Raw genomic sequence first — 25,368 nt, 5'->3', positions numbered from 1 at the left:
AATAATATCAGAATCCAACACCAGCAAAAACAGCATATGGAGTGACCCATTTTAACCCTAGAAAAATTGTTACAGCTTCAAAATACAGATTCATTTTCTTGTGTATATTGAGAACTTTCCTAAACAAAATATGGTTCATTGTCTTCTTCGCTATCTCCCATTTGTTCTTGTTTCACTTCATTCCGTCGTCTTCTAACCTAAAAAAAAATAACAAGTATAATGTTATGCTAAATTAAACTTATTAAATTAAAAATCAAAGCTACCATAAAAATCGACAATACATGTAATTTTTGACGAAATAAAGAGGAAGGTTTTGGTGTCACAGTGTAGTAACCACAAGTTCTTTTATTATGGCTAGGCTTGTGACATGTGCTGCAATTTAGAGAGTCTTGCTATCATTTCATCTTTGTTCGATTAGCTTCAACTTCATCTTCTTCCTTCTTTCGCGACTTAGATTTTCTTCCATTCTTCTTAACTTTTGAAATTTTTGAAGGCAAGGGAGAAAGTTTACTTGACTTAGGCCACATTTGTCGTCCATTCATTGGAAGAACTGAATTTTTATAAATTCTCTTATATGTTTCCACCTTGTAACAATCATGAACATAGTCTAGAATGTTATCTTTTTTTGCCCAAATTGCTGCAATAGCATGCTTGCAAGAAATTTTAGTGAGACTCCATTTCCTACAACTACAAGTTTGGCTCTTCAAGTCAACTGTCCAGTAGTCCATAATTGTAGCTCCCAAGATTTCATAGCTCTAATGATTAGATCTTCTAGGGATATATTCAGCAACTGCAATCTCATTCTTATGTAATATATCCTTGATCCTAGGACAAACACTCCCAATTTTCATTTTTGTGCTTTTTCTCTATTAGCTTGTATTCTAGCCATGAGCAGATACCACAACTTCTTCAAAAGTGTCACAATTGGCTTGTCTCTAGCATCAAGTATCATGCTATTATACACTTCACACAAATTATTTAACAAAATGTCACACTTAACATCTGAAGAGAAATGCGATCTTGACCATTCACTAGGTTCTTTTTCATTTAACCAAGTAGCAGCATCAAGATCTAACTTTGAAATATTTTTCATGCAGTCATCAAACCTTTTGATAGTACTACCATTGCAGCAGCCCAAAGTTTTTTTTAATATGACACCGCCAAAGCCAGCAATTTTAAAATTGTTATGAAGGTGTCTAATACAGAACCTGTGACTCACACAAGGTAGGACATCATTAAATGCTTCAATAAGACCTTTTTGCTTGTCATACATAAACGTCCAACCATTCTCACCTATACACAAATCAGCAGCCAAATAATTTAAAAACCAAGTCCATGTCTCCTTACTTTCCTTTTCTACAATCGCATATGCAATAAGAAGTATATTGTTGTTAGCATCGAGGCCAACAACGGATAATAGTTGAGTCTTATACATTGGACCCTTCAAACAACACCCATCTACGCCTACTATTTTTCTACAACCCGCTCTAAAGCCAAGCTTACAAGCAGCAAAATAGATATAGATTCTTTGAAATCTCTGTGGCTCATTGAGGACCGCGTTGTCAGTAAGCTTCATGTATATTGTGCTGCCTGAATTTGTTCTATTAATCTCATTGCAATACTCCCACTTCATTTTGTATTGATCTTTAATATCACCATCAATTAATGCAATCGCTTTCATCTTAGCTCTTTTAACTTGAGATAAGGTCACATGAGCTCTTAGTTTGACACTTACTTTATCCCAAAATTCTGCCACACTCCAATTTCTATTCGATACAACTTCTTTGTGGTACTTTCTTGCAATGAAAGATGAAGTGATCGTCCTATTATCATAATGCCACTCTTTACAAGTATGTAGGGGATCATAAGTTCGAACCTGGAAAGCTTTGTATGTTTGTATTTTTGAAGCCTTGATTTTCCATTTGCACTCTGGATGATGTATGCAAATTGCTTCCGCTCTTACATTATCATTCCTACACCATTGAATAGACTTTCCATTCTTAATTTCATGAGTTGCTACAGCATTTTTAAAGTCCATCTTTGTATCAAAGACATTCGAGACCTAATACTGGGTTATCTCCATTGGTTTACGGATTATGCTGAGGAAAGTTGAAACTTTCAGTTTTAGAATCACTATGTAAGCTCTCTGTATCTTTAGAATTACAATAATCAGAATCTCCATCTATATCAGCTATCTTTCTTTTTATTTCAACACTAAGGAGCTCCCCCTCTTCTAAAATGCTTTGGTTCCTCTTCCCATGTGTATCAATTGTAACATCATCTGATAAATCAACTTCGGAGTCACTAAAATTTCTACCCGATGAATTTTCATACAAAATCTATTTAGTATTTTCTTACATGTTTGATTGATTTACTGAATCCATTTTGTCCATCTGAAAGTAAGAATCTAAGTGTTCAAAGCATATCTCAAGCACATTGTCCTTTTGGATGGTTTTTCTCTCTGAGTATGCTTTAAAATCTGTAAAGATCAACTTTCATTTATTACCAGATTTTCCACAACGATGCCAAAAGGTTATCGAATCATTCGCATAACCACATAACTCTGCCATTTTCTTGAATTCAACAAGATTCAGTTCTTCCGCATTTACATAATCAATGTAATCCATGATTCCTCCAACGTAATGCTTTTCTGGTGTACGCTTCATAATTCTCCTATGATATATTTTCACCGTCATAAGTAAAGACTCAATTGAAAAATCTGAAATTACAAAAAGTGAACTTCATAAAGTGTTTTTATAGATAAAAAAATCAAAATTATTGTTTCTTGAAAATGAACTAATGCGATTAAGCTGACCATATTGAAAATAAGCAAACTAAATTGCCCTAGCTACATTCCAAGAAAATCAACAGATTTTGAGCATTATTTCACCAAAATGAGCAAATGAAATATTCTGCTATGTTTACTCAAAATCAAGGTAAGAAATAGTATGTTCTCTAATTTGAAGAAATTATTATCATTTGAAAAAAAAAGAATCTTACCATATAAAGGAGGCGATCGTCTACCCCTATAGCGTCTTAGGAACATTATTACTTGTGGATAATTAGTGCTTCTATAGATTCAATTCGGGCTTGATATGATTTGTTGTTTCAAATTTTCAATTTCAAGTTGGGTGAAGAGTTACGTTTTTCAGAAGAAAGAAAGACAGAAAAATAGAGCATACACTTTTGGAGGAAAAGAAACCAATATTATATGCAGACATATACTTTTGGAGGGAAATAAATCAATATTATATGCAGGCATATACTTTTGGAGGAAAAGAAACCAATCTTATATGTAGGTGGAGCTTTTTTTTGGATGGAAAAAAATATCTTGGTAGAAAAGTGGTTGGCTGTTGTTAAAAAAAGTAACGGTGTTAGAATTATGTTTAAAAATGCACCACTCTTTAAACAAAAAGGACTGTTAGTGCACCATTTCAAAGAATGTGTATTATTTTGTGTCTAAAGCAAAGATAATGTATAATTTTGGGCCTTTACTCTCCTACAAAGAACAAATATCAATCTTGGCCTAATATGGGTTGGAGGGCCCCACTTCTATCCCTAAAATTCATTACAAGGAAAGGTCTACCCAGGACTAGGTTAAGGTATCTAATTGTACTGTTACATATTTTACAAGTCACAATTTAGTCCTAAGATAGTTAATCTACCTAAAGAACGAGTAACTAAGTCAATTATGCCTAATTCCGATTCCTTAACTTGGTAATAGATACAATTCATGCTAGATAAACCTCCAAGACCTAATACCATCCCAAAGATATCATAATATCACATTCATACTATTATTAATCTCAATCTAGGAGAAAGGTAAACCTAGCCTACTTGGACGCTGAAAAAAGCCCAGTGAAATACGCTAAATAAATTATTTCACCTTTCGAGAAAATTCCACATGATGCCGCGCTATTAAATTAATAATATATGTATAGTTAAGAGAGAAACAACAACCATATTATATTTTTATTCTTTATATCCAAAATTATGTACATGGATTCAGCAATAGTTTGAAAGGTTTCCCTATTCGGGAATCTCCAGATCTAAGCTAATTTTCAACTCCCCGAAGCATTTCGTTGATTACTACAACCTTACTCCTCTTTGGGTGCCTAGGTAACCACTATATGCCTTTCCTTCTTTGAACCTTGCCCTATACCTTAAGGTTATGCCATCCTAAGCACGAAATAAAACTGATGTGATTTCACTTTTAATGTGGAAAGTGCCAAGCATGGAAGACCTTTTCTAAGAGAGAAAGTTCCTTGCTAAGAGCAATCCACGACTCTCTCAACCAAGGTCAAAAATTCCTACCCTCTCACTACTTGTAATTACAATATCATCAACATAGACAACAAATATTAGATCCACTTTAGATATGATGAACAAATACTGAATGATCAACCTAAATTTGCATCAGCTCATATGTAGAAAGAACTTGACTAAATTTAGTTAACCATGCCCTCTGGATTCTGTTCTAGACTTACCAATCTTGGCTAGGTTATTTTCCTTGCGCTAAGCCCTTCTCTTATCTACAAATATGGCGAATAGTCATTATTCCCTCCAGTCTTTATGGAATAATTTGACCCCTACTCCTGGCGTGCTAAGCCGTAGTATGTTTTTTATGAAGATCCTTCCCAGTGTGCCAAGCCCCCTTCCAATGGTCTCAGGCCATGGTCTGGGTCAATGAAATAGTCTCGTCCACCTAACCAAAGAGTTTTGATTATGACCAGCCGAAAATAGGTCCTCTAGATGCCTTATAACCATCCTTTTTACTAATTCCCTCTTATGGGTAATTCATGGATGATAGACCTACAGATTCTTGAGGCTCCGGAATAGCCTTAATTTCACATTCCCTCTCTTTCCTTAGATTAGGTTAGCACTTATGCTATTTTACGCAACTATATTCAATCAATTTAGTAGAGAGGGCAATTGAATCAGTCATCATCCTTCACTCTTGTGCTAAAGGCTCTCTTACCACAGGTCGTCATTCTATCTTTTTTCAAAAAGGTATATTCTTTTATCCTTGATTAATCAAAATTTAAAGTTGACATCTTGAACATAATCCTATTATTGCTAATGGCCTTGGTGAATGAATTATCACGCTTTCTGGGGTTGACTCATGTGGGATGCTATGTGCTCAACCTCCTCCTACTCTTTCTGTGGGTCGGACAACTTCCTTAAATCAGTAGACATCATATTGATCTCTACATCATATTGATCTCTACTTCCTTAAGTCAACTTCCTTGGTCGGTATACTATCCAAAACCAACCTTTGTCTAAGTAATCTTGAATCAAATTCCTGAAATTTACATAATTATTTGTAGAGTGAGTCCATTTCTCGTGCCATTTACAATAATGTTTTCCTTTTTTTTTCTTCTTTTTAGTTATCTTGTGTCCAGGAAGACAGGTCAAAAGCTATTGATAACCCAATGGCTGCTTCAGAGCTTCAGATGGCAACCAGTTGGCCGCGATCTTACCTTCTCTCTTCTCTGTGAGTATGCTTACAAAAGCATTTCCAATCCCTTTGAACAAGATTCTTTCAAGCTTGGATCAGTTGTGCTTGAGGGTAATTAGTGGAAATCAAATGAATCATAACATGCAATCAATATTCCAAATCTATTTCAAGAATAACCTGTTTGTAACCCAAATCCCATCCCAACATAAGGCCACGGTAGATCGCCCAGAATTCAGCCACGTTCTTGGTTTTACAATCCAAATTCTCAAAGAAAGTAGACACCCATCCACATTTATTTTAACAAAAAAGACTGTAAGGGGAAACCTTCTAAGAAAAATATTCGTATATCATCGCTCATCCATGGGGTTCTCCCAAGCCAAAACCTACTCCCAAGAAGTTGCTGGATCCAAGTAGTACATTATACATTTGACCTCTAGCATCAAAGGTAGTTCGATTCCCCTTATATGCGATGTGGCAAAAAAAAACTAATTCAATGAGATGTGCCTACATGTCGAGAATGCTTTCCCTCTCTCTCAGCAAAGAAAAAAGATAAAGAATTCATGTATTTCATAATTTCCTGGAGATCTATTGTATTGTTACTTCTCTCTAATTATGATTTCCCATGTGCCATACTATACCGGTAAGCAAAATAAACAAGAACCATGATAGGCTACTCCTCTTCCCCTTTCTGAATCAACTTGTCCTTGCGCTTACCACTTTTGAAAACTTACGATCGAGTGTCAATTGCTCCTTTGCCTGGGCAAGATCTGAAGACTCCTACCCAAAGATGGTGGTTACAAATTCAGATTAGCTACTGCCAAAGAGGCCAGGAACGAGCTTTTTCTTTATCTAAAGAAAAAATATCTTCCTTTATCTCTTCCTGATCAGCAGATTCAGAGTGATCAGGTGAAGCCCCCTTCTCGTTTTACCGAAATAGAGATATAATTTAAATGACCAGGTACAACATATGAGTTCGAACCATTAGTTTTTTTTTAGAAAAGAAATGAGAGACAAGAAAACATCTTTGATTACGATTAAAAGGAATAATCTAAAATAGACAAAGATTCAATTTTGGGTCATTTCTTGGTGAACATTATCTATCATAATCTCTTTGATCCCTTCATTTATGTGCCAGAATTGAGAGAGATTTGGTAGGAAAGTGGAACAGACCTTTTTGTATATGATAATCAAAGGGAGTGGGAGAGCTGCAATAATTCTTTGGAAAAGCCCAATTCTCTTTGTCTTTAAGCTTTCATTCCCCAATCCACTGATTCCTTCCTTCATATGCCTCCCCACCAATAGATAGAGACAGATAGGAATAACTAAACCACGTCTACAAAATGCTCGTACCATGTAGCTGCTTCAAAAACAACATGATGCTCCTTGGTCAGATGACCAAGATATTGGTGAATACCATATATGATCGACAAAATAGTACCTATAATCACATGAAATCATGAAAGCTAGTTGCTAAGAAAAAGATAGAACCATAAATACTATCCAAAATAGGGAAGGGTGCTCTATAATATTCTATTCCTTGAAAGAATGTGAATGCTAGAGCAAATGAAACGATAGTTACTAAGTGTAAACTACTCATTTTTTCTTCCCCACGAGTATAGCATGATGAGCTCAAGCTACGACAACTTTGGATGAAAGGGGAATAAGGGTATTAAGAAAAGAGATTTCCTAAGGATTTAAAACTGTAATCCCTTTTGGGGGCCAAATACCTCTGATCTCTACCGTAGGTGCCAAAAAAGAATGAGAAGAAGCCCAGAAAAGAGTAAAAAAGAATATACCCTCCGATATGATAAATAGAATAAAACCATATCGAGGTCCTAATTGTACGACTTTGGTATGATGTCCTTCGAACGTGGATTCACGTAGAAAATCACACCACCATACAAACATGGTATATAGGAGAAATATGAGGCCCAAACTAAGAAGTGTTGCACCCCCTTGAAATGAATGCATTTACATCACACCTCCTACAGTCATTTCCAAGGCTCCGAGTGAACCCGAAATAAGCCATGTACTTGGATCTACCAAATGATAAGAATGCTCTGAGATTCAATAATAAACCACTTTTCCCCAGTTCTATGTAAACCCCCCTTTACCCCCACCTCCTAAAGTAGTAAAGTAAAGAAGGGCTCTTTGGGGTCTAATTTTCTTTCTATCTAACATGAAAAACAAAGAAATAGGAAGGGATGGTTCTTTCATTCCATTGATAGAAGTATAACTAGGAAAAAGACTCTCTCTATTACTTTGAGAAGAGAATCATTTGTTTGACCGACAAACTAAGTGGAAAAATAGACCTTATTTCTTTGATTTGAAGCAAGATTTTTGGAAAGTAACAATTCCATTCAGTTCGCTTTGGGAAAAATTGCTGGTCCTGGATTAGTTCATTCTACGCCACCAGCGGCCTTAACTCAATGGCGCAGGTTGATCTCTTTGGTTGAGATTGTATTCATTTATTCATATTCAACTTGACAGGTGGGAAGGGCTTACTCTACTAGTGGCTGTGGTTGGTCTCGCTCCCTTCCCGCACTATTTCTCCCCATTAAAAAGAGTAATTGAGAATCTACAGAACCTTTCCGAGCGTCTGTCTTTGTGGGGTGATTGGAAAAGAAAGGAGTATTTATTATTTTACAGCCTTTCATTCCACTATTCAAATCGAACTAATTGCTCTTCCTAATGACCATGTCATAATGAGATTAAAAACCAATGCTTCCTTGGCTGTGTGGAACCTTAGTTAGCATTATGTTATTCATACAAGAGATAACCCACCCCTACTATGTATGGACTTACAGATCAAATATAATATGTTTCTTTCCATTCCCCGTAAGCCACTTATTTCTCTGAATCTCATATAGGTCCTACTTGTGAAATCGCACTATCAAAACCATCAACACACCCTCTATGCTCAAGGAACATTTTTATTCAAGAATGGTTAAATTTTAAGATCAAATAATGCTTCAATCTACTCAACAAATATCTAGAGATTTTGGGAATAAATTGAAGAATTATCCAAGGATTTAATGGAAACTTGCCAAGATTTGATGAGAAAATGATAAATCCATGCTCACAATCACCTCAAAGTCTCCTAATAATAACTCTCTAAATTTTCCACATTCTCTAGGGATTTTTAGCTCTTGGACTTGTGGAAAATGGGAAAAAATTAAGAAATTGGGGCATTTAATGGCCTCTTAGGTGTTGTACCACTTAATCGACTACTTGACCACTTAAGTGGTACCTGTTGAGCCTTCCCCTTCCACTAAAGCGATTGGGAGCTGCTCAACCGGCCTTTGATTTAGCGGATCAGGCTTTGCTTTAGCAACCCATGCCGCTTTAGCGATTGCACTAGCTGGGACAAAGAAAATTTTAAGTCTCCACCAACCCCCCAAGGTTCATGCAATATCCTGTGAATGCAAGCAAACTATGCTACCCTATAAAATTTGATATTTCAAACTCAATGGAACAGTCAAAATTTTTATCTGAGTTCATTTCGATGAAATGTGGGCCCTATCCCATGGGCCATTTTTATCAACTTTCGACCAATAGCCTAAAAAGAGTCCAAAAGCCTCGGGACTCAAACCAAAGGTTCCCTTAGCTTGATATCTATGTTTCAGAGTTGATATAACTGTTAGAGTCAACAAATGAGGTCGGTAAACTAAAATTTTTACCTGATAGGCAATTCTTACGGGTTAAGACTTCAAAAAAAGGAATTGACTCTTAAAACCAAAAGAACTACCCAGTAATTGAATTGCAAGCTTCAGCAAGTCATAGATAATTTAAGGCAGCTATAGAAAAGATCTAAATAGCAAAAATGTGTGGAAATACAAAAAATAACCTTTAGGCACATTATAAAATAAACTAGTCCAAAATTCGAAGAATAGGATACTTTAGGAAAGTGATTGTACGATCAGAATTTTGACTATTTTGACGGATATTTAATTCCAACAAAGTGATTTTTAAGAAATTGGGTGTTCACAAAAAAATTTCCTAACAAGGCTTATTTGTAGAGTTCTTTTGAAAATAATGGAGTGTTACAATTACTAGAATATTTGGATATCTCTAACCATAATTAAATGCGAGAAAAAGAGATTTGTAAGAGCGACATGGTTTATGTGAATTGGATAATGACCTAATGGATTTTCGAATAAAATTTGGGTGAGTTGGAAGATATTTTATCAATAGACTTTTAAGGGTATTTTAGGAGGATTCAAATTTTTAGTTTTTTATGCCTAATAATGCTCTAAAACTTCGAAATAGAATAATGAACTAGGCTTGTTTAAAATCAAGCATATGTTATTTAAATATAAAAGTCAAGCAAATATTTACAAAGCAAAATAATGAAACACTTTAGCACATAAATAATTTTTAATGCGTCTTCGCATACATATGAGCTTTCATGCCAAAGGCAAGCCTAGCGTTAAAAGTATATACATGCCATTTGTAAGACGTTCTATTGCCCACAAAAATATATTATGCAAATTTCATGGATTAATGAAATAGGGATACAAAATGAGAGAAAGCGGAAAGAAATGATATCAGTCCAACACAAGAGAGCAAACCTAAACTAAACCTTCTTAGGGGTCCTTTGGTCTTGAACTTCTTGAAATTTCTAAACACCTTTCAGATAAAGATCTTCTCTAGATTACAATAAAAGAAACTACCTAAATAAAATCCTCAACCATAAGGGATAACGATCCATATAATTCTGCCTTATATCCTTTAATTTAAACACGTAAGGGGTAATCATCTATTTTTGACTAGTGGTCAATAGATGCAAGGTAGGTTTTTCTAATGATCCTAATACCCTGTCATGACCTGAAAACAATAGGTCATGATGGCAGCTGCCATGGCAAACCTTTAAAAGTAAGCCTATCACCCAAACTTATATGAAATGGAAAATAACAACAATACCTAAGGCAAGGCTTCTAGAACAAAGCCAAACCACACAAATATGATGAATACGAAATACATAACCAAAGATACCATACAATAATCTTAAAATGTGGTGTTAAAGTGTAAGAAATAATTAATACAGTTTGAAGTAAAATACACATAGGATATCAAAGAAGGAGCAAACACTATCTCTAAATATAAATAAAGGCATAGTCTAGATAAGAAAAGGTAGTAGTTAGCTCCGAAGGCATAGATCAACTGCTACCTTAAATAACTCTAAGTACTGCCTAAATCAACTCCCGTGAGGCGCACTTATACCTTGATCTGCACTAAAAAGGCATTGTAGAGATTAGAACAGTCTACTTATACTCAGGATGAATCATAAGCCGACTAAGCAAATTAGAAAATAAAGCATACAAAATACACATTTTGGGCATGTCACTTGTAAATAAAAAAATATCCCAAATGGTAGCCCACATCGTTTCCACTAATAGTTCTATAATATTCACATATGCCACACGCCAGTACAACAAGGAAAAATATAGGTATTCAAATATCACATACAAGTACAGAGAAAGAAATACACATAGACTGGTGTCACATCAAGGAAAATAATACAACATAGAAAGAGCACAAAGTAAATCAAATAAATAAAAATAATGATAATGATGCACGAGGTTGTCGCACAACCTCTGTATACACCTACCGAGCTTTTCTCTCAAGGTATGACCCATAGGGGTTCGTTAAACTATTTACAATCCATATCTAATACCAATATCCATATCTCCTCTCTGACATATCCATTAGTAGAGGGTATTAAAGATGTCACATTTTTTTCCAAAAAAAAACCAGTGTTTCTAGTGTTTCCATAGTGGTACGATTGTTTCATGAATGTGTATGACATGAGGATGTAATAGTCACAACCGACTAGATGGAGAATTTTCATATCCCACCAATATACCAACCAAGTGAGCTAAAAATCCACTAAATATTACAACCATCCATGAAATACAACATAAGTCATATGCCAATTGAGTAAGATATACCTAATTAGGCCATTAATACCACATGAATTCCAATTTAGGCTTTTTCATCATACAAGATATAAGTAATTTCACATACACAAGGCCAACAATGCCATTTAAGACCCCACATGGTCACACATAGCAAATATTGTTCTCAAAAACATCAATTTGAAATAATATAGGCCACCACACAGGCACAACATAATAAATATAACTATTTTCATGATTGGTTCCCCTACCCATAACACGATTTTATACCAATATTAACTACCCAGCCCAGTCTGAACAAAGTGAAGCCACAAAATAACTCCAATGTAAAAAAAATATGCAAATAAGCCATCAACCCAGGCTTTTCCCTCATGAATAGATCTGGAATCAACTAAAACATACAAATGTAAAATCTAAGCACTAAAAAAATTCAAACAATACCCATATTATCCACTTTCGAGTAGGGCCAAAATTGGTTTTTTGAAAAAGAAGGGTAAAATCAAAATTTAGTCCAAAAATATATTTTCCATAATTAAAGGAACTTATGGAAGAAAATCGACATGAAAATGGGGTTTAAACTGATGAAATACTATTTTTGGCCTTCCAGGCCAAATTCCCCAACTTTGACCTTTCAATCCAAGTTTTAACGAAGTTTAAATGATAAAATTAAAGAAAAGTAATTGAAATAGGGATTTGGAATTACCTAAGCTTAAAAATGGAAGAAATTACTCAAAACACGAAACCCTAAGGTCGAAGTCTCGTAAATGGTGAAAAATACTAAAAAGGACATTTTATATTGTCCAGGCATTGCTTAAATGATCACCGGGTCGCTTAAGCTACTATTGCTTAAGCAACCAGTTGTAACTTATGCGATTCTTGCCTATTAGCTGGTGTCGCGTAAGCAACCTATTGTCGCTTAAGTGATAGTCGTGTACATAACACAAAAGTCATGTAAACGATATTTTGGCTACTCACCTGGGTCGCTTAAGCGACCAAAATATTAGTTAAGTGGGTACACCAACTGGAGAATTCCAAGTCTTCGCGGGCCTTTTGTGTTCATCCAAAATCTCAAAAATGCAAATAAACTATGCTACCCAATCAAATTCAATGCTCTGAACATAATGATGATATCAGATTTTTTAAAAAAAAGATCATTTTTACAAAGTTGATCCCTGAAATGCAACTTTACAATGTTCCATACCGAGGGTTGAAATGAAATGTAAAGGCCATAAAACCACAACAACCTTGTTACCAGCCTAAAATCGAGATTTCGGATCTACTAGTAATTCTATTTCACCATCTGATGTACAGATTTATAAATGTTGACTAAATTCAACTATAAGGATTTTCAAGTCACCAAAAAACCATAGTGTTTCATAATTCATACTAAAATGCATTGGGAGTTATGCCAATCATCCCCATACACTAGAAATATTATGAAGCAACCACGAGGAGGAGTGAAACGGTCAAATTGCATAGGATTAATTATTTCACATAAATCATCAAAGATTGAATCGTTACACCATCAACCACCAAGAATTTTGTTCGTCCTCAAACTATAGGAGAGAGAATTACCTGAGAATGCAAAAACCTAGGGATAACTAATATGTATATGGGATAACTAATATGTATATCAGATTTGACCACCCAAATAGTCTTTATAGGTCAATGACTCCACTGGATCTTAACCACTAGAATATCCTTACAATGTAAGCGCCTAACATTCCGAGCCAAGATTGAGACGGGCTTTTCAACAAAAGATAATCTGTTATATAACTGAATTGAATCCCAATGAATGATATGAGACTCATCCAAAATGTAACGCTGAAGCATGAAAACATGAAAAACTGGATGAAAAACAGACAAATCTAGAGGTAATGCTAACTCATATGCAGAATCACCAATATTTTGAAGAATCTAAAAAGGTCCAATATACCTAGGGCAAAGCTTGAGCCTCTTTCCAAACATTATCATACCCTTCATTGGCGACACATGAAGGAAATATCAACCACCAATATAAAATCTCAAGGCAAGAAGTCTATGATACACATAGCACTTTTACCTACTCTGAGCCGCTCGAAGTCTATCTTGCATGATCTAAACTCTATCTAAGGACTCATGAAGTAATTTCATACCTCGAGGTCTAATATTCAAAACTTCAAACTAACCAACATAAGAGCGACAATTCCTTTCATACAAAGCCTAAAAAGGAGTCATATCAATACTGGCATGGTAGCTATTATTGTTTGGAAGCTCTGCCAAAGCTAGATGTGCTCCCAATAGCCCCCAAAGTCCATCACACACATGTGGAGCATATCCTTTAAAACCTAAATAGTCCACTCTAACTAACCATCGATGTAAGGGCGAAAGGCTATATTAAGATCAACTTAAGTACCCATATCCTCCTGAAAAGTCTTTCAAAAGTGAGATGCTAATAATAAAACTTAATCTGAGATAATAGACACTGGCACACCATGAAGGTATACAATCTTAAAAAAATAGATACTATTCATCCTCTCTGCACTAAAAGAAGCCTGGACCAAAATAAAATCAGCATATTTCGTCAATCGATCTATGATGAACCAAACACTATTAGAACCACAAAAAGTATGAGGCAATCCCGTCATAAATTCTATAGTGATCCATTCCCATTTCAACTAAAGAATGGGTAACCTCTGAAGCAATCGATCAGGCTTGAAATGCTTGAGTATCACTTGCTGGAAACATAGGCAATAAGCTACAAAGTTTGCTTTATTCTTTCTCATACGACCCCACCAGTAATGCTGTGTCATAACATGATGCATTTTTGGTACTCTCATATGGACGGAATATCTAGAGCAATCGACCTCCTAAAAAATTAATCTAATCCAATCACCCACTTTTGGTTCACAAACTCAACCTCCAATCCTCAAAATGCCATTTAAATCAAGTGAGGTTTCCTTGTACCACCACTCAACACCTTGTACTGAATCACCCTCAACCCAATATCATCAAACTAATTAGCCCAAATTTTCTTCATCCAAGAAGACCTTGCTTCCACGAATGCTAAAACACACTTAGATGTTTAAATATTAAGCTTAGCCATCTATTTAGCCAAAGACGTAACCTATAAATATAAATGCCTCTCCTGTGTCAAAAGGTGCGTTAAGCTACCTATGCTAGTCGTTTTTTAACTCAAGGAATTTTAACCCATATTAAGCCTTGCTCAGATGATAAAGAACAGTCAATTCATAATCCTTAGGAAACTCAAACAAATAGTGCTACCTTATATGAAGATCTAGCTAGGTGAAGAAATACTGACGACTATGATTGTCAGAGAAAATCTCACCATGGACTCCATACAAGTAGTGCCTCCATAATTTTAAAGCATAAAAAATCGTGCATAACTTAAAATCATAGGTAGAATAATTTCTCTCATGGGGATTTAACTGAAGAGAAGCATACACAATGACCTTATCCTCCTGCATCAAGACAACACCTAACCCAATACCTAAAGCATTACAAAAAATGGTAAAATCTATGCCCTTCTTGGGCAAGATAGAGGTTGATGTCAACAAATCCTTAAGCTATTGAAAGCTTGCCTCATAAGCATTGGAGCTGCAATGGATGAAAATCCCTCAATAAAATACCAATAGTAGCCTGCCAAGCCAACAAAACTTTAAATCTCGGTAGGAAGAGTCGGTTGAAAAGTCAAATAAACCATGATACCATCCATAGTCACCACATGACTCAAGAAAGAGACAGACTACAACCAAAACTCACACTTGGTGAACATAATATACAACTTCTTGCCCCTCAGTATTTGAAGCATTATATGAAAATTCTCCTTATGATTGGCCTCACTCCAGGAATATACCAAGAAATTAACTATAAATATAATAAAAAAAATCAAGGTATAATTAAAATACTCGGTCCATTAACTCCATAAATGCGGATGGGGTATTAGTCAACCCAAAGGACAAAACCAAGAACTCATTATGACCGTATCGAGTCCAAAAATCTTTTTTTAAAATATCCAAAGGTCTAATCCTCAATAGGTGGTACCTGGATCTCATATTAATCTTCAAAAATACGTAAGCACCCTAAAGCTAACCAAAAAAACATCAATATGAGGAAGAGGATACTTATTCTTAACTATCACCTTGTGTAACTGCCAATAATCAATACACATACACAGACCCAATCTTTTTTCTTCATAAACAAAGCAGGCGCACCCCATGGTGATAAACCAGGTTGGATAAATCCCATATCCAACAACTCCTACAACTGATCTTTTAATTCCTTCAACTAGACTGGAGCGACCCTAAAAAAAGGAATAAAAATAGGCTTGGTATCCAGCTCAACATCATTAGCAAAGTCAATATCATAATTCAAAGGCATGCCAGGCAAATCCAATGGAAGTACATCTATGAACTCATGGATAAAACGAATTGAATCCAAAGAAGGAGGTAAAGCAACATTTGTATCATGCGTATGGGCCAAATAAGATAATCATCCTCTCTCAACCAAGCACCGATCATGAATGAAAGATATAACTCTCTTGGGGCCTAAATAAAGCACACCCATCGAAGCTATTCTTAGCACACTCGATAGAGTTAAAGTCATGATATTAGTATATTAATCTAGGGTAACATGGTGAAGATCCAAACAATCCATACCCAAGATGATGTCAAAATCAACAATATCTAAGACAAGTAGATCTACCCAAGTCTTATTCACAGAAAAAGTCACAATATAGGATCGGTGCATCCGATCCATAACTAAAAGGTCTCCTACAGTGGTAGATACATGAATAGGCATGGAAAGAGGCACACTAACAGAATCAAAACTCAAAGAAAAATACACGAAAATATAAAAAAAAGTTAATCTTAAATCAAATAACACAAATACAGATCTGAAACAAATAGGGACAATACCTGTGATCATAGCCTCAGAAGCCTTTGCCTCTAGTTTTTTGGGTATAGCATAGCACTATCCATGACTACTACCTGACCGAATAGCCCTACAACCATCACCATAGGCTCCACTGCCTTTGTTTTACACACCTCTAGAAGAACCTCTACCTATCATAACTAAAATAGAAGTAGATATAACACAAAGAGAAGTGGGTAGTCCTTGGCCAAATGGCCAACCTTATCACACACATAAAAACCCTATAACGACTAGACCAAAACAACCATCCGACTCAGTAACAGTCATAGAGCCCTGCTCCATGTGATTAAACTCATCTCTTATTTGATTCCCAAGACAATAAGGCATGAAACTCTCCAAAAAGGCCTCAACAAACTAATCCCAAGTCATCCCAGGAGAATTAAGAGGTCTACAACCAATACATGATCTCCAACAATCCATAGTGACAACTCTCAGTGGGTAAGTATTATAAGAAACACCATGCAACTCAAGTGAGCCAAGGTGATGCAACTTCTCAAGATAGTCAATCAAGAACTCATAGGCATCCTTACCTACAGGACCACTGAACCTAGGAAGACCCAAATGAGTGAATCTTTCAAACCTCTTATGATCCTAAAAAGACAGAACTATACTCACAGTAAGAGAAAACATGGTTAATATGGTTGAATAAGATCCCACCTGAGGAGGTAACATAGACAAAAGCTAAAATACTAATATTAGAATACCATACTCAGATTCAGGTGCTGAAAGAGGAATAACACTCAGAGTTTATAGAGTACCAAAGCTAAACACAGATACTACTGAATAATATGTACTCAGGACTAGAGGAATACCATAAGCAAAATATGGCGCAGACAAAGGTACAATACTCAGAGATGGAAGAATACCTAGCATACTCAGAGAAGCACCCACCAAATAGATCAACAAGTAAACCGATCCCCTCTAAGACTAGGGTAGGAAAACTCTAAAGGAGCAGAGTAGGATTCACATCTCTTATATGCTCAATCCATGGCTTCGAGGAGAGCCCCTAGCACTACCTATGGATGGGGAATATCCACGAGCTCGTCCACAATCTCAACATTCATGACTCATAACTCACCCTCTATACTGGACTATCTTCTTGGATTAAGGCTTCACTTCTTTGAACTCACGAGATATGTCATCACTATCTCAACAAAAGAGAGTGAAATATGACTTAGAACATAAGGTATGAAAGATTCACATGATAAGATGCAAAATGAGAAAAGTTTTCTAAGTACATCTTATAGCCTCTCAAAGATAGATATGAATGTCTATGTACTGATCCATTAGACTCTATTAGGCACCCATTCTTACGATATCGAGACCAATAAACCTAGATGCTCTGAGACTAATTTGTCACAATACAAACAACAAGAGGTCAAGATGGTATTTGTCACAGCAAACCTTGATAAGTTAGCCTATCGCCGAAACTGATATAAAAAAAAATGACAATAATACCTAAGGCAAGGCTTCTAGAACGAAGTTGAAACACATAAATATAATGAATTTAGAGATACATAATTAAAGATACCATACAATAATCCCAAAACTTGCTGTCATGGTATGAGAACTAACTAATATAAGTCAAAGTCAAATACATATACTATATCTAAGAGGGAGAAAACTCTATCTCCAAACACAAATAAAAACATATTCTAGATAATAAAAGATAGTAGTTAGCTCCACACATAGATTAACTGCTACCTCAAATAGCTCTAAGTACTGCCTGAATCAACTTCCGTAAGGCACACTCATACGTAGATCTATATCGCAAGGGCATAGTAGGGGTGAGTATATTCCAGTTGCACTTAGTAGGTATCACAGGTCGACTAACCAAATTAGAAAATAAAGCATACAAAATACATACTATGGTCACATTAACTACAAATTATAAAATATCTCAAATGGTAGCCCACTCCCTCTCTACTAAAATTCTATTATATTTAGATATACAACATGCTAATACGATAAGGAAAAATATAGGTATTTATATATTAAACATACAAGTATGAAAAACTATAACGTAATCATTTGCCAATAGAGTAAGATACACTTTAATATGCCATTGATGCCATATAAATTCTAATTCAGCTTTTTCATCAAATAAGATAAAACTAATTTCATATACACAAGGCAAACGATATCATATTAGACCCCACAAGGTCACACATAGTAAAACCACCAGCATGAAATAATATAGGCCCCCATACAGGCACAACACAGTAAATATAGTCTTTTTTATGATTGGTTTCCTTACCCATAACACAATTTTATACCAATATTGACTACCCAACCCAGTCTAAAAGAAGTTAAGCCAGAACCAACCTCGAATGCCAACAATTAGTACAAATAAGTCTTCAACTGAGATTTTCCCATGAATGAGTCTGGAATCAACTAAAATGTACAAATATAGAATTTATGTGATTAAAAAAATACAGCGATACCCACATCGTCCACTTTTGGGTTGGGACCAAAATGGATCCCCCAAAGGTGTTTCTCAAAAAAAAGAAGGGTAGAATTGAAATTTTAGTCCAAAAATATATTTCCTATGATTAAAGGAACTCATATAAGAATACCCAAGTAAAAATGGGTTGAAATTAGGGTTTAAATTAAAGCAATACAATTTTAGGCCTTTCAGGCCAAAAACCCCAAATACAATGTTAAGTATTCATCGGGTTTCTTAAGCGACTGTCATTTACACAATTATTTGCATGTCAGTGGGTGTTGCATAAGAAACCCTGTTGTATCTTAAGTGATAGTCGCATACGCGATGTCGGCCAAAAACTAACCTCCAAAGAATTATGCTCCAATTGATGCCAAATATAGTAAACCAATCCAGGTTGGGGTCTAACCCATAGGGAAAACATTGAACAGTCTCTTAACTTTGATGAAATTCAAAAGCAGTGCGAAAAAGTAAATGGGGGAATTTGAAGTAAATAGTAAGTAGTAACCGAACTTGAGTGGTTTGAGTTTGTAAACAATAGAAGGTGAAAACTAGGATTGTGTTCCCCTTGGTTTCTTAACTCCGTAAACTTCTCATGTTCAACCACCTATTCTATTGCTCTGCATGTAAAGTTGGCAGGCTATGTATTATCAATCGTCTTATGAACATCATGATAAATCTTACCCTTTACCCTGTGAGTCTCAAGGCATCGCCTTATTGCTCCTTGTTTATGAATTTAGGTTAACTCTTAGATTTTGAGTCTCGATTTGATTAGATGAGATGGTGGAATAATAAGATGGATATGAATCTCAAATTACTACCTTAATCTTTTTCCTAATCTTAAACTTCTTCGTGAGGACGTTCTCGAAAATTAGAAATAGTCAATCTTTTGCAGTAGCTCTGAGGTTAATTAATATGAATATGATTAAGATACATGCAATAACAAAAGGAAATTGATGAATCTCCCACTTTCTTTACGTAGTTAATCCACTAGGGTTCCCACAACCCAAGTAAGGAAGATTAGCCGCTCATGTTCATGCAACAATCTATGATAATCAATAGTGAAAGCATGTAATTAATTGTACAAGAATGAGCAGAAGAAACTCCAAAGTCTTCAATCGAATAAAAACCCAAAAATCTCAAGAACAATAATCCCAAAGACCAAAGTATGTAAAAAGTAGTAAAGGTATTGTAAAAGTGCGCAACCTAATAAATTAATAACTCTAAGGTATTTATAGTATCTAAAAATGTAACGCCCTAAAATCTAATCTCAAGATGTCACACAGTGCTCAAGACTACGAGTAGCCTTAAGCTAACCTTGTCTGCCTACTATTGAGCCTAAATCTCATAATAAGGGAAATATAGACATAAAAGTCATAATGAATGTGGAAATTGTCTATAATATTTGAGAATAATATGAAAATAATATCTAAAACATAAAAACTGAGTAATTTTTATCAAAACTAGTAGTCTGACAAGCCTCTACTACTAATAGCTAGAGAGTCACTAGAATAAACCCCCAACTAACTTGAACTGTCAGAAAGAAATGCTAAAAATCTCATAAACTGAAAAAACTACAAAGATGAGTAACAAGTCCCCAAACCATGAGGACTCACCAACTACCGGATGTAGACTGAGATGCTCGAACTACTCGCGCTGGTGATATGGAGCATCTGAACATACATTCTAAGATAATTTATCACATAGACATATATGTGGATCGGTACTTTGAGGATGTACTGAGTATATAGGGTGATATGCATAAGTAAAATATCATCTCATAATAATCATTTATAAAACAATTCATGCTAAATGTAAATGACTCACATAAGTTGGAATGTCTAAAATACTAAAATCTAGAATCATGGATAGCAAATCATACTTGTAAATCTAGTTAGCCATAACATTCAGTTCTAAAAATTGTACTCGTATTCTCCCTTTAAATCATACTGTCTAAGTGTAGAAGGACTCACCCTGAGATCTGAAAATTGAAATCTGTATCAATTGTCTTTTCTATAAAACATAATCTGAATAGGACTGTGAGCCTTTACACTTAGTTTTCTAAAAGTTTTTTTGTTCTTCTTTTACTATTAAGGAGAACACTTTATCTCTTATCTGAAAGGAAATATTTTAAAACTATTCTAAAAATTGTTACTTTTATTAGCAGGGAGGTTTTCTTAACCGACATAAGCCATGCGAGCTACATGGAGTCCAATGTCTCGTCCTCCTAAGGAAGAAACCTCATGTTGGGAGAGGTGCCATACTCTTGCCAGGGAGTATAATCTCAGCTAAAGTGATCACTATCTTAGCCCACTATGGTCTCTGAATCTCAATCCTATGGTGGCACATAGTTTTGGGGTATGAGACCTTGGAATCATACCCAACTCAGTGCTAAATACTTATCCCTTTAATTTGCGAAGCTCATCTCATGGAAATCCACTTTAAAACTTGCATAAGGGTTTATTATGAAATCAATTGTGCATTTATCTGAATCAATCTGTAAATGAAACTATTTTGCTTTTTATAATCTGTAATAAATCTGTAAAGTAGATTCCAAAACTCATCTGAGGATCAATAGATCAAAACTTTATTGTAAATTTGATATAATTAGCTCATAGGATGCTTAAAGCATCATCTTTCTCAAAATCTCGACATATTAACTTGGGGCTTAGTAACCCATGTATCAAACTCATATCCAAACATCATAATAATCATGTTTGATAATGAAAACAATGACACTTTAGCTCAAATTCAGTAATTTACTGCAATAGGCATGAAAATAAGGAAATAGACATGCAATTCATCTTCAAAATATCTTAGAAATTCATAACTTTGCAAATAGCAATAATGGGTATGAACCCTAATTCAAAACTCATGTAATATCATTCAAAGTCGTATGAATTTAATGTAAAAGCTTGGTTTTGGGAACAAGGATGGAAAAAGATCCTTGTTCATAAACCCCACATACCTTGTTGGATAAATAGATGAATAAACCTTGAATTTTGGATTCCTATTGAGTTCTTGATGGTAGGTTCTTGGTTATCTTGCTTTGGAAATCCTCAATTTGGAGCTTTCTTGGAGAATCTATAGCGGATTGTGATTTCTTGAAGAAGAAGCTTCTAGTTTCTAGGGTTTTGCTTTTGAAGAGAATGATGAATAATGAGCATAAAGTGCTTGGGATATGATTAGTCTTGTGTTTTTGATGGATTGGGGGCTTGGGAATTGTCCAGAATACCCTTTTAAAACTCCAAAACAAAGCTGGAAAAATGTAACTGGGTACCAATTATATGGGCCACCGCGATGCGCCACTATCGCGGTGGCTCACTGGAATTTGATGATCGGAAAATCGGGGGCCTACGCAACGTGGAGCTATACATTTTCCATTGGATTTTGAAAATTAGGTCCTGGAACTTCAACGCGATGTGCCACCATCACGGTGCCCAATAGGAATACTATTTTGGCCTTCGGGGCAACGCGCCACTATATCTTTGGACTACTGGAAATTGACAAATGGGAAAATAGAACTCTCCGCTATGCGCCAATATCACGGAGGTCCACTTGAAAATGTCTATTATGAATTTAACCATCTCCGTGATGCGGTGACGGCCCAGGTGGCACACTGTCAACTTAAAAACGTCATAACTCCTTCATCGAGTATCGAAATTGGGTGAATTTGGTATCGATGGAAAGCTTTTTCAATTTGGAAGCTATCCCTTACCATTATAAGGAAAAATTTAAGTTAAGAGGAGTACGGGGTATTACAAAAAAATGACCAAGAAATCCTAATTAAAATAGAATAGGAAAAGTATTTCAGCATAAGGTATGACTCACGTATCCACTCGTAAGGTATTCTTACAATTTTTACAGTGCTTGTCATATGTTCTCCAGTGAATGATCTTCCTAGAATTCAGGTTTATGTTATATTTATGACTCATTCTCACAAGTAGTAGCTTAACCATATGACTTGTGGTCTTCACTTGTCACCAAATGAGCCTTACTCTTTCAATGCTCTGGACACTGGTATCTTTATGATTTATCTTTATGAGTCATACTCAGATCTTTTAACTAGTTTTCTTCTGTGACTACACCTCTAAATGACCGGTATCAACATCTTACTATTCTTACTCTTCAGTCGTATCTACTCTTCACTTAGTTTCTCAGCTTGGCTTTTACTACTGTTGTACTTGTGAGTGAACCTACGAGCCATATGATGTGTTGACGACTTGTTAGCTAACTCGTATGATGCATAAACTTCATCTTTTTTAGAGCCTTTTCTTCTAATTTTATTCCAAGATTGTTATTCACCTGCTTCACCACCACCAACAACAAAACCATATCATATCTACAAAAATAACCTAAATTCAAGCTTAAATTCATTATTTTAAGCCTCTAAAGTGCCTTGTTTCCAAGGCGTAATAGTACGTGACATACAAGTTGCGTTAGTGATATCTCAGCTGCTCAACTGGGTCGCTTAAGTCACAAAAATGTCTCTTAAGTGGGTGCACTAACTGAGTGGTGCACTAGCTGGAGACTTGGAGAATTCAAAGTTATCGCAGGCCCCTCGGGATTTATTCAAAATCTCAAGAAAGAAAAAGAACGAAGCTACCCAATGAAACTCAATTCTCCAGACTCAATGGCGATATCAGACTTTAAAAAACACATCATTTTCACAAAGTTCACCCTCGAAATGCAATTTCACAACTTTCTAAATTTAGGGTAAAAATAAGATATAAAGGCCATAAAATTGCACCGACGATGTTACTAACCTAAAATTGATGTTTCAAATCTGATAGCACGGTCCATTTTGCCATCTAACACATAGATCAATAAGTGTTGACCAAAGTCAACCATAAGGCTTTTCAAGCCATCAAAAAACCATAATTTTTCATAATTCACATTAAAATGCATTGGGAACTATAGTAATCATTCCCACACCCCAAAAATACCATGAAGAAACCACGAGGAGGGGTAAAATGGTCAAATCACAAAGGAATAATTATTTCACATAAATTACAAAAAATTTAATCGTTACATCATCCAATACTAAGAATCTAGTTCGTCCTCAAACTAGAGGAGAGAGAAATACTTGAGATCGCAAAGAGCTAGGGATAACTCCTATGCATATAATAGTCTACCTCCCCGGTAGCCTCATCTACAGGTCGATGACTACATTAGACCTTAACTACTGGAATGTTCCTAGAATGCAATCGCCTAACATCCTATCCAAGATAGGGATAGAATCCTCAACAAAATACGACCTCTCATTTAACTAAATCTGTACCAGCGAATAACATGAGACTTAATTGCAATATAATGCCGAAGTATGGAAACATAAAAAGCTAGATGAACAACTAAAAATTCTGGGGAAATGCTAACTCATTTACCACATCATTTATGGTTCGAAAAATCTAAAAACGGCAAACATACCTGGGGATAAGCCTAACCCTCTCCCCAAACCTTATCATGCCCTCTATGGGCGACACACAAAGGAAAACCAAATCACAAATACTAAATCTTATGGCTCGAAGTCTATGATTTGCACAAAGTCTGAACCTTAATTCGAGATGATAGACACTGGCACACCATGAAGGCGCACAATCTTATGAATAGATACGGGCCAATCGCTCAGCACTGAAAGAAACTTGAACTAGAACGAAATGAGCGAATTTGGTCAATGGATCCACGATGACCCAAACACTATCAGAACCACGAGAAGTATGATGCAATCTAATAACAGAGTTTATAGTGAACCATTCCCATTTCCACTCGGGAATAGGTAACCTCTGAAGTAATCCACCAGTCCTCAATTGTTCGGCCTTCACCTGCTGATAACATAGGTGACGAGGTCTAAAGTATGCTATATACTTCCTCATATTGCCCCACCAATAATGCTTTCTCAAATCATGATACATCTTGTTCACTCTGATATGGATGGAACATCTAGAACAATAGGCCTCTTCTAAAATCAATGTAATCTAATTACCCACTCCCAGTACATAAAATCAACTTCTAATCCTCAGAATGTGATCTGAATCAAGTAAGGCTTCCTTGGACTTAACACTCAACACCTTCTATCGAATCACTATCAACCCAATATCATCACATTAATAAGCCCAAATCTGCTCCATCAAAGAAGACCTACCTTTCACGAAATCCAAAACACACCTAGGTCTCAAAATATCAAGCCTAACCATCTGGTTAGCCAAAGACTAAACCTTGGCGGCCAAAGTCCTCTCCTGGGTCAAAAGATACGCCAAGCTACCTATGCTAGTTGATTTCCATCTTAAGGCATCTGCAACTACATAAGCGTTGCTCGAATGATAAAGAATAGTCAAGTCATAATCCTTAAGCAACTCAAGCCAACGATATTGCCTAATATAAAGATCTCACAGGGTAAAGATATACTAAAGGATACGATGGTTAGAGAAAATCTCACAACAAAATCTATACTAGTAGTACTTCCACAATTTCAAAGTAAAAACAACCACGCATAACTCAAAATCATGGGTAGGATAATTCTTCTTTTGGGGATTCAACTAACGAAAATCATACATAATCACCCTACCCTTCTACATCAACACAACCCTTAACATAATACTTGAAGCATTACAAAAGAT

At 35.6% G+C, this 25,368-nt stretch overlaps 1 protein-coding gene and 1 pseudogene across 1 annotated transcript; both read right to left on the bottom strand.

Moving 5' to 3' along the window:
• Positions 1–847: 847 nt before the first annotated feature.
• LOC124897936 lies at positions 848–2,038 on the bottom strand. Its single transcript, XM_047411559.1, has one exon. It carries the CDS (start codon positions 2,036–2,038, stop codon positions 848–850), a length of 1,191 nt encoding a protein of 396 aa, XP_047267515.1.
• A 4,552-nt stretch (positions 2,039–6,590) lies between these two features.
• On the bottom strand, positions 6,591–24,624 carry LOC124897935 (annotated as a pseudogene).
• Positions 24,625–25,368: the final 744 nt, after the last annotated feature.

The sequence above is a fragment of the Capsicum annuum genome, chromosome 4 (genome assembly GCF_002878395.1).
Source record: "Capsicum annuum cultivar UCD-10X-F1 chromosome 4, UCD10Xv1.1, whole genome shotgun sequence".
Classification (NCBI taxonomy): Eukaryota; Viridiplantae; Streptophyta; class Magnoliopsida; order Solanales; family Solanaceae; genus Capsicum; species Capsicum annuum.
The sequence above is the reverse complement of the archived record's forward strand: the minus strand, read 5'-3'. Positions and strand labels throughout refer to the sequence as shown.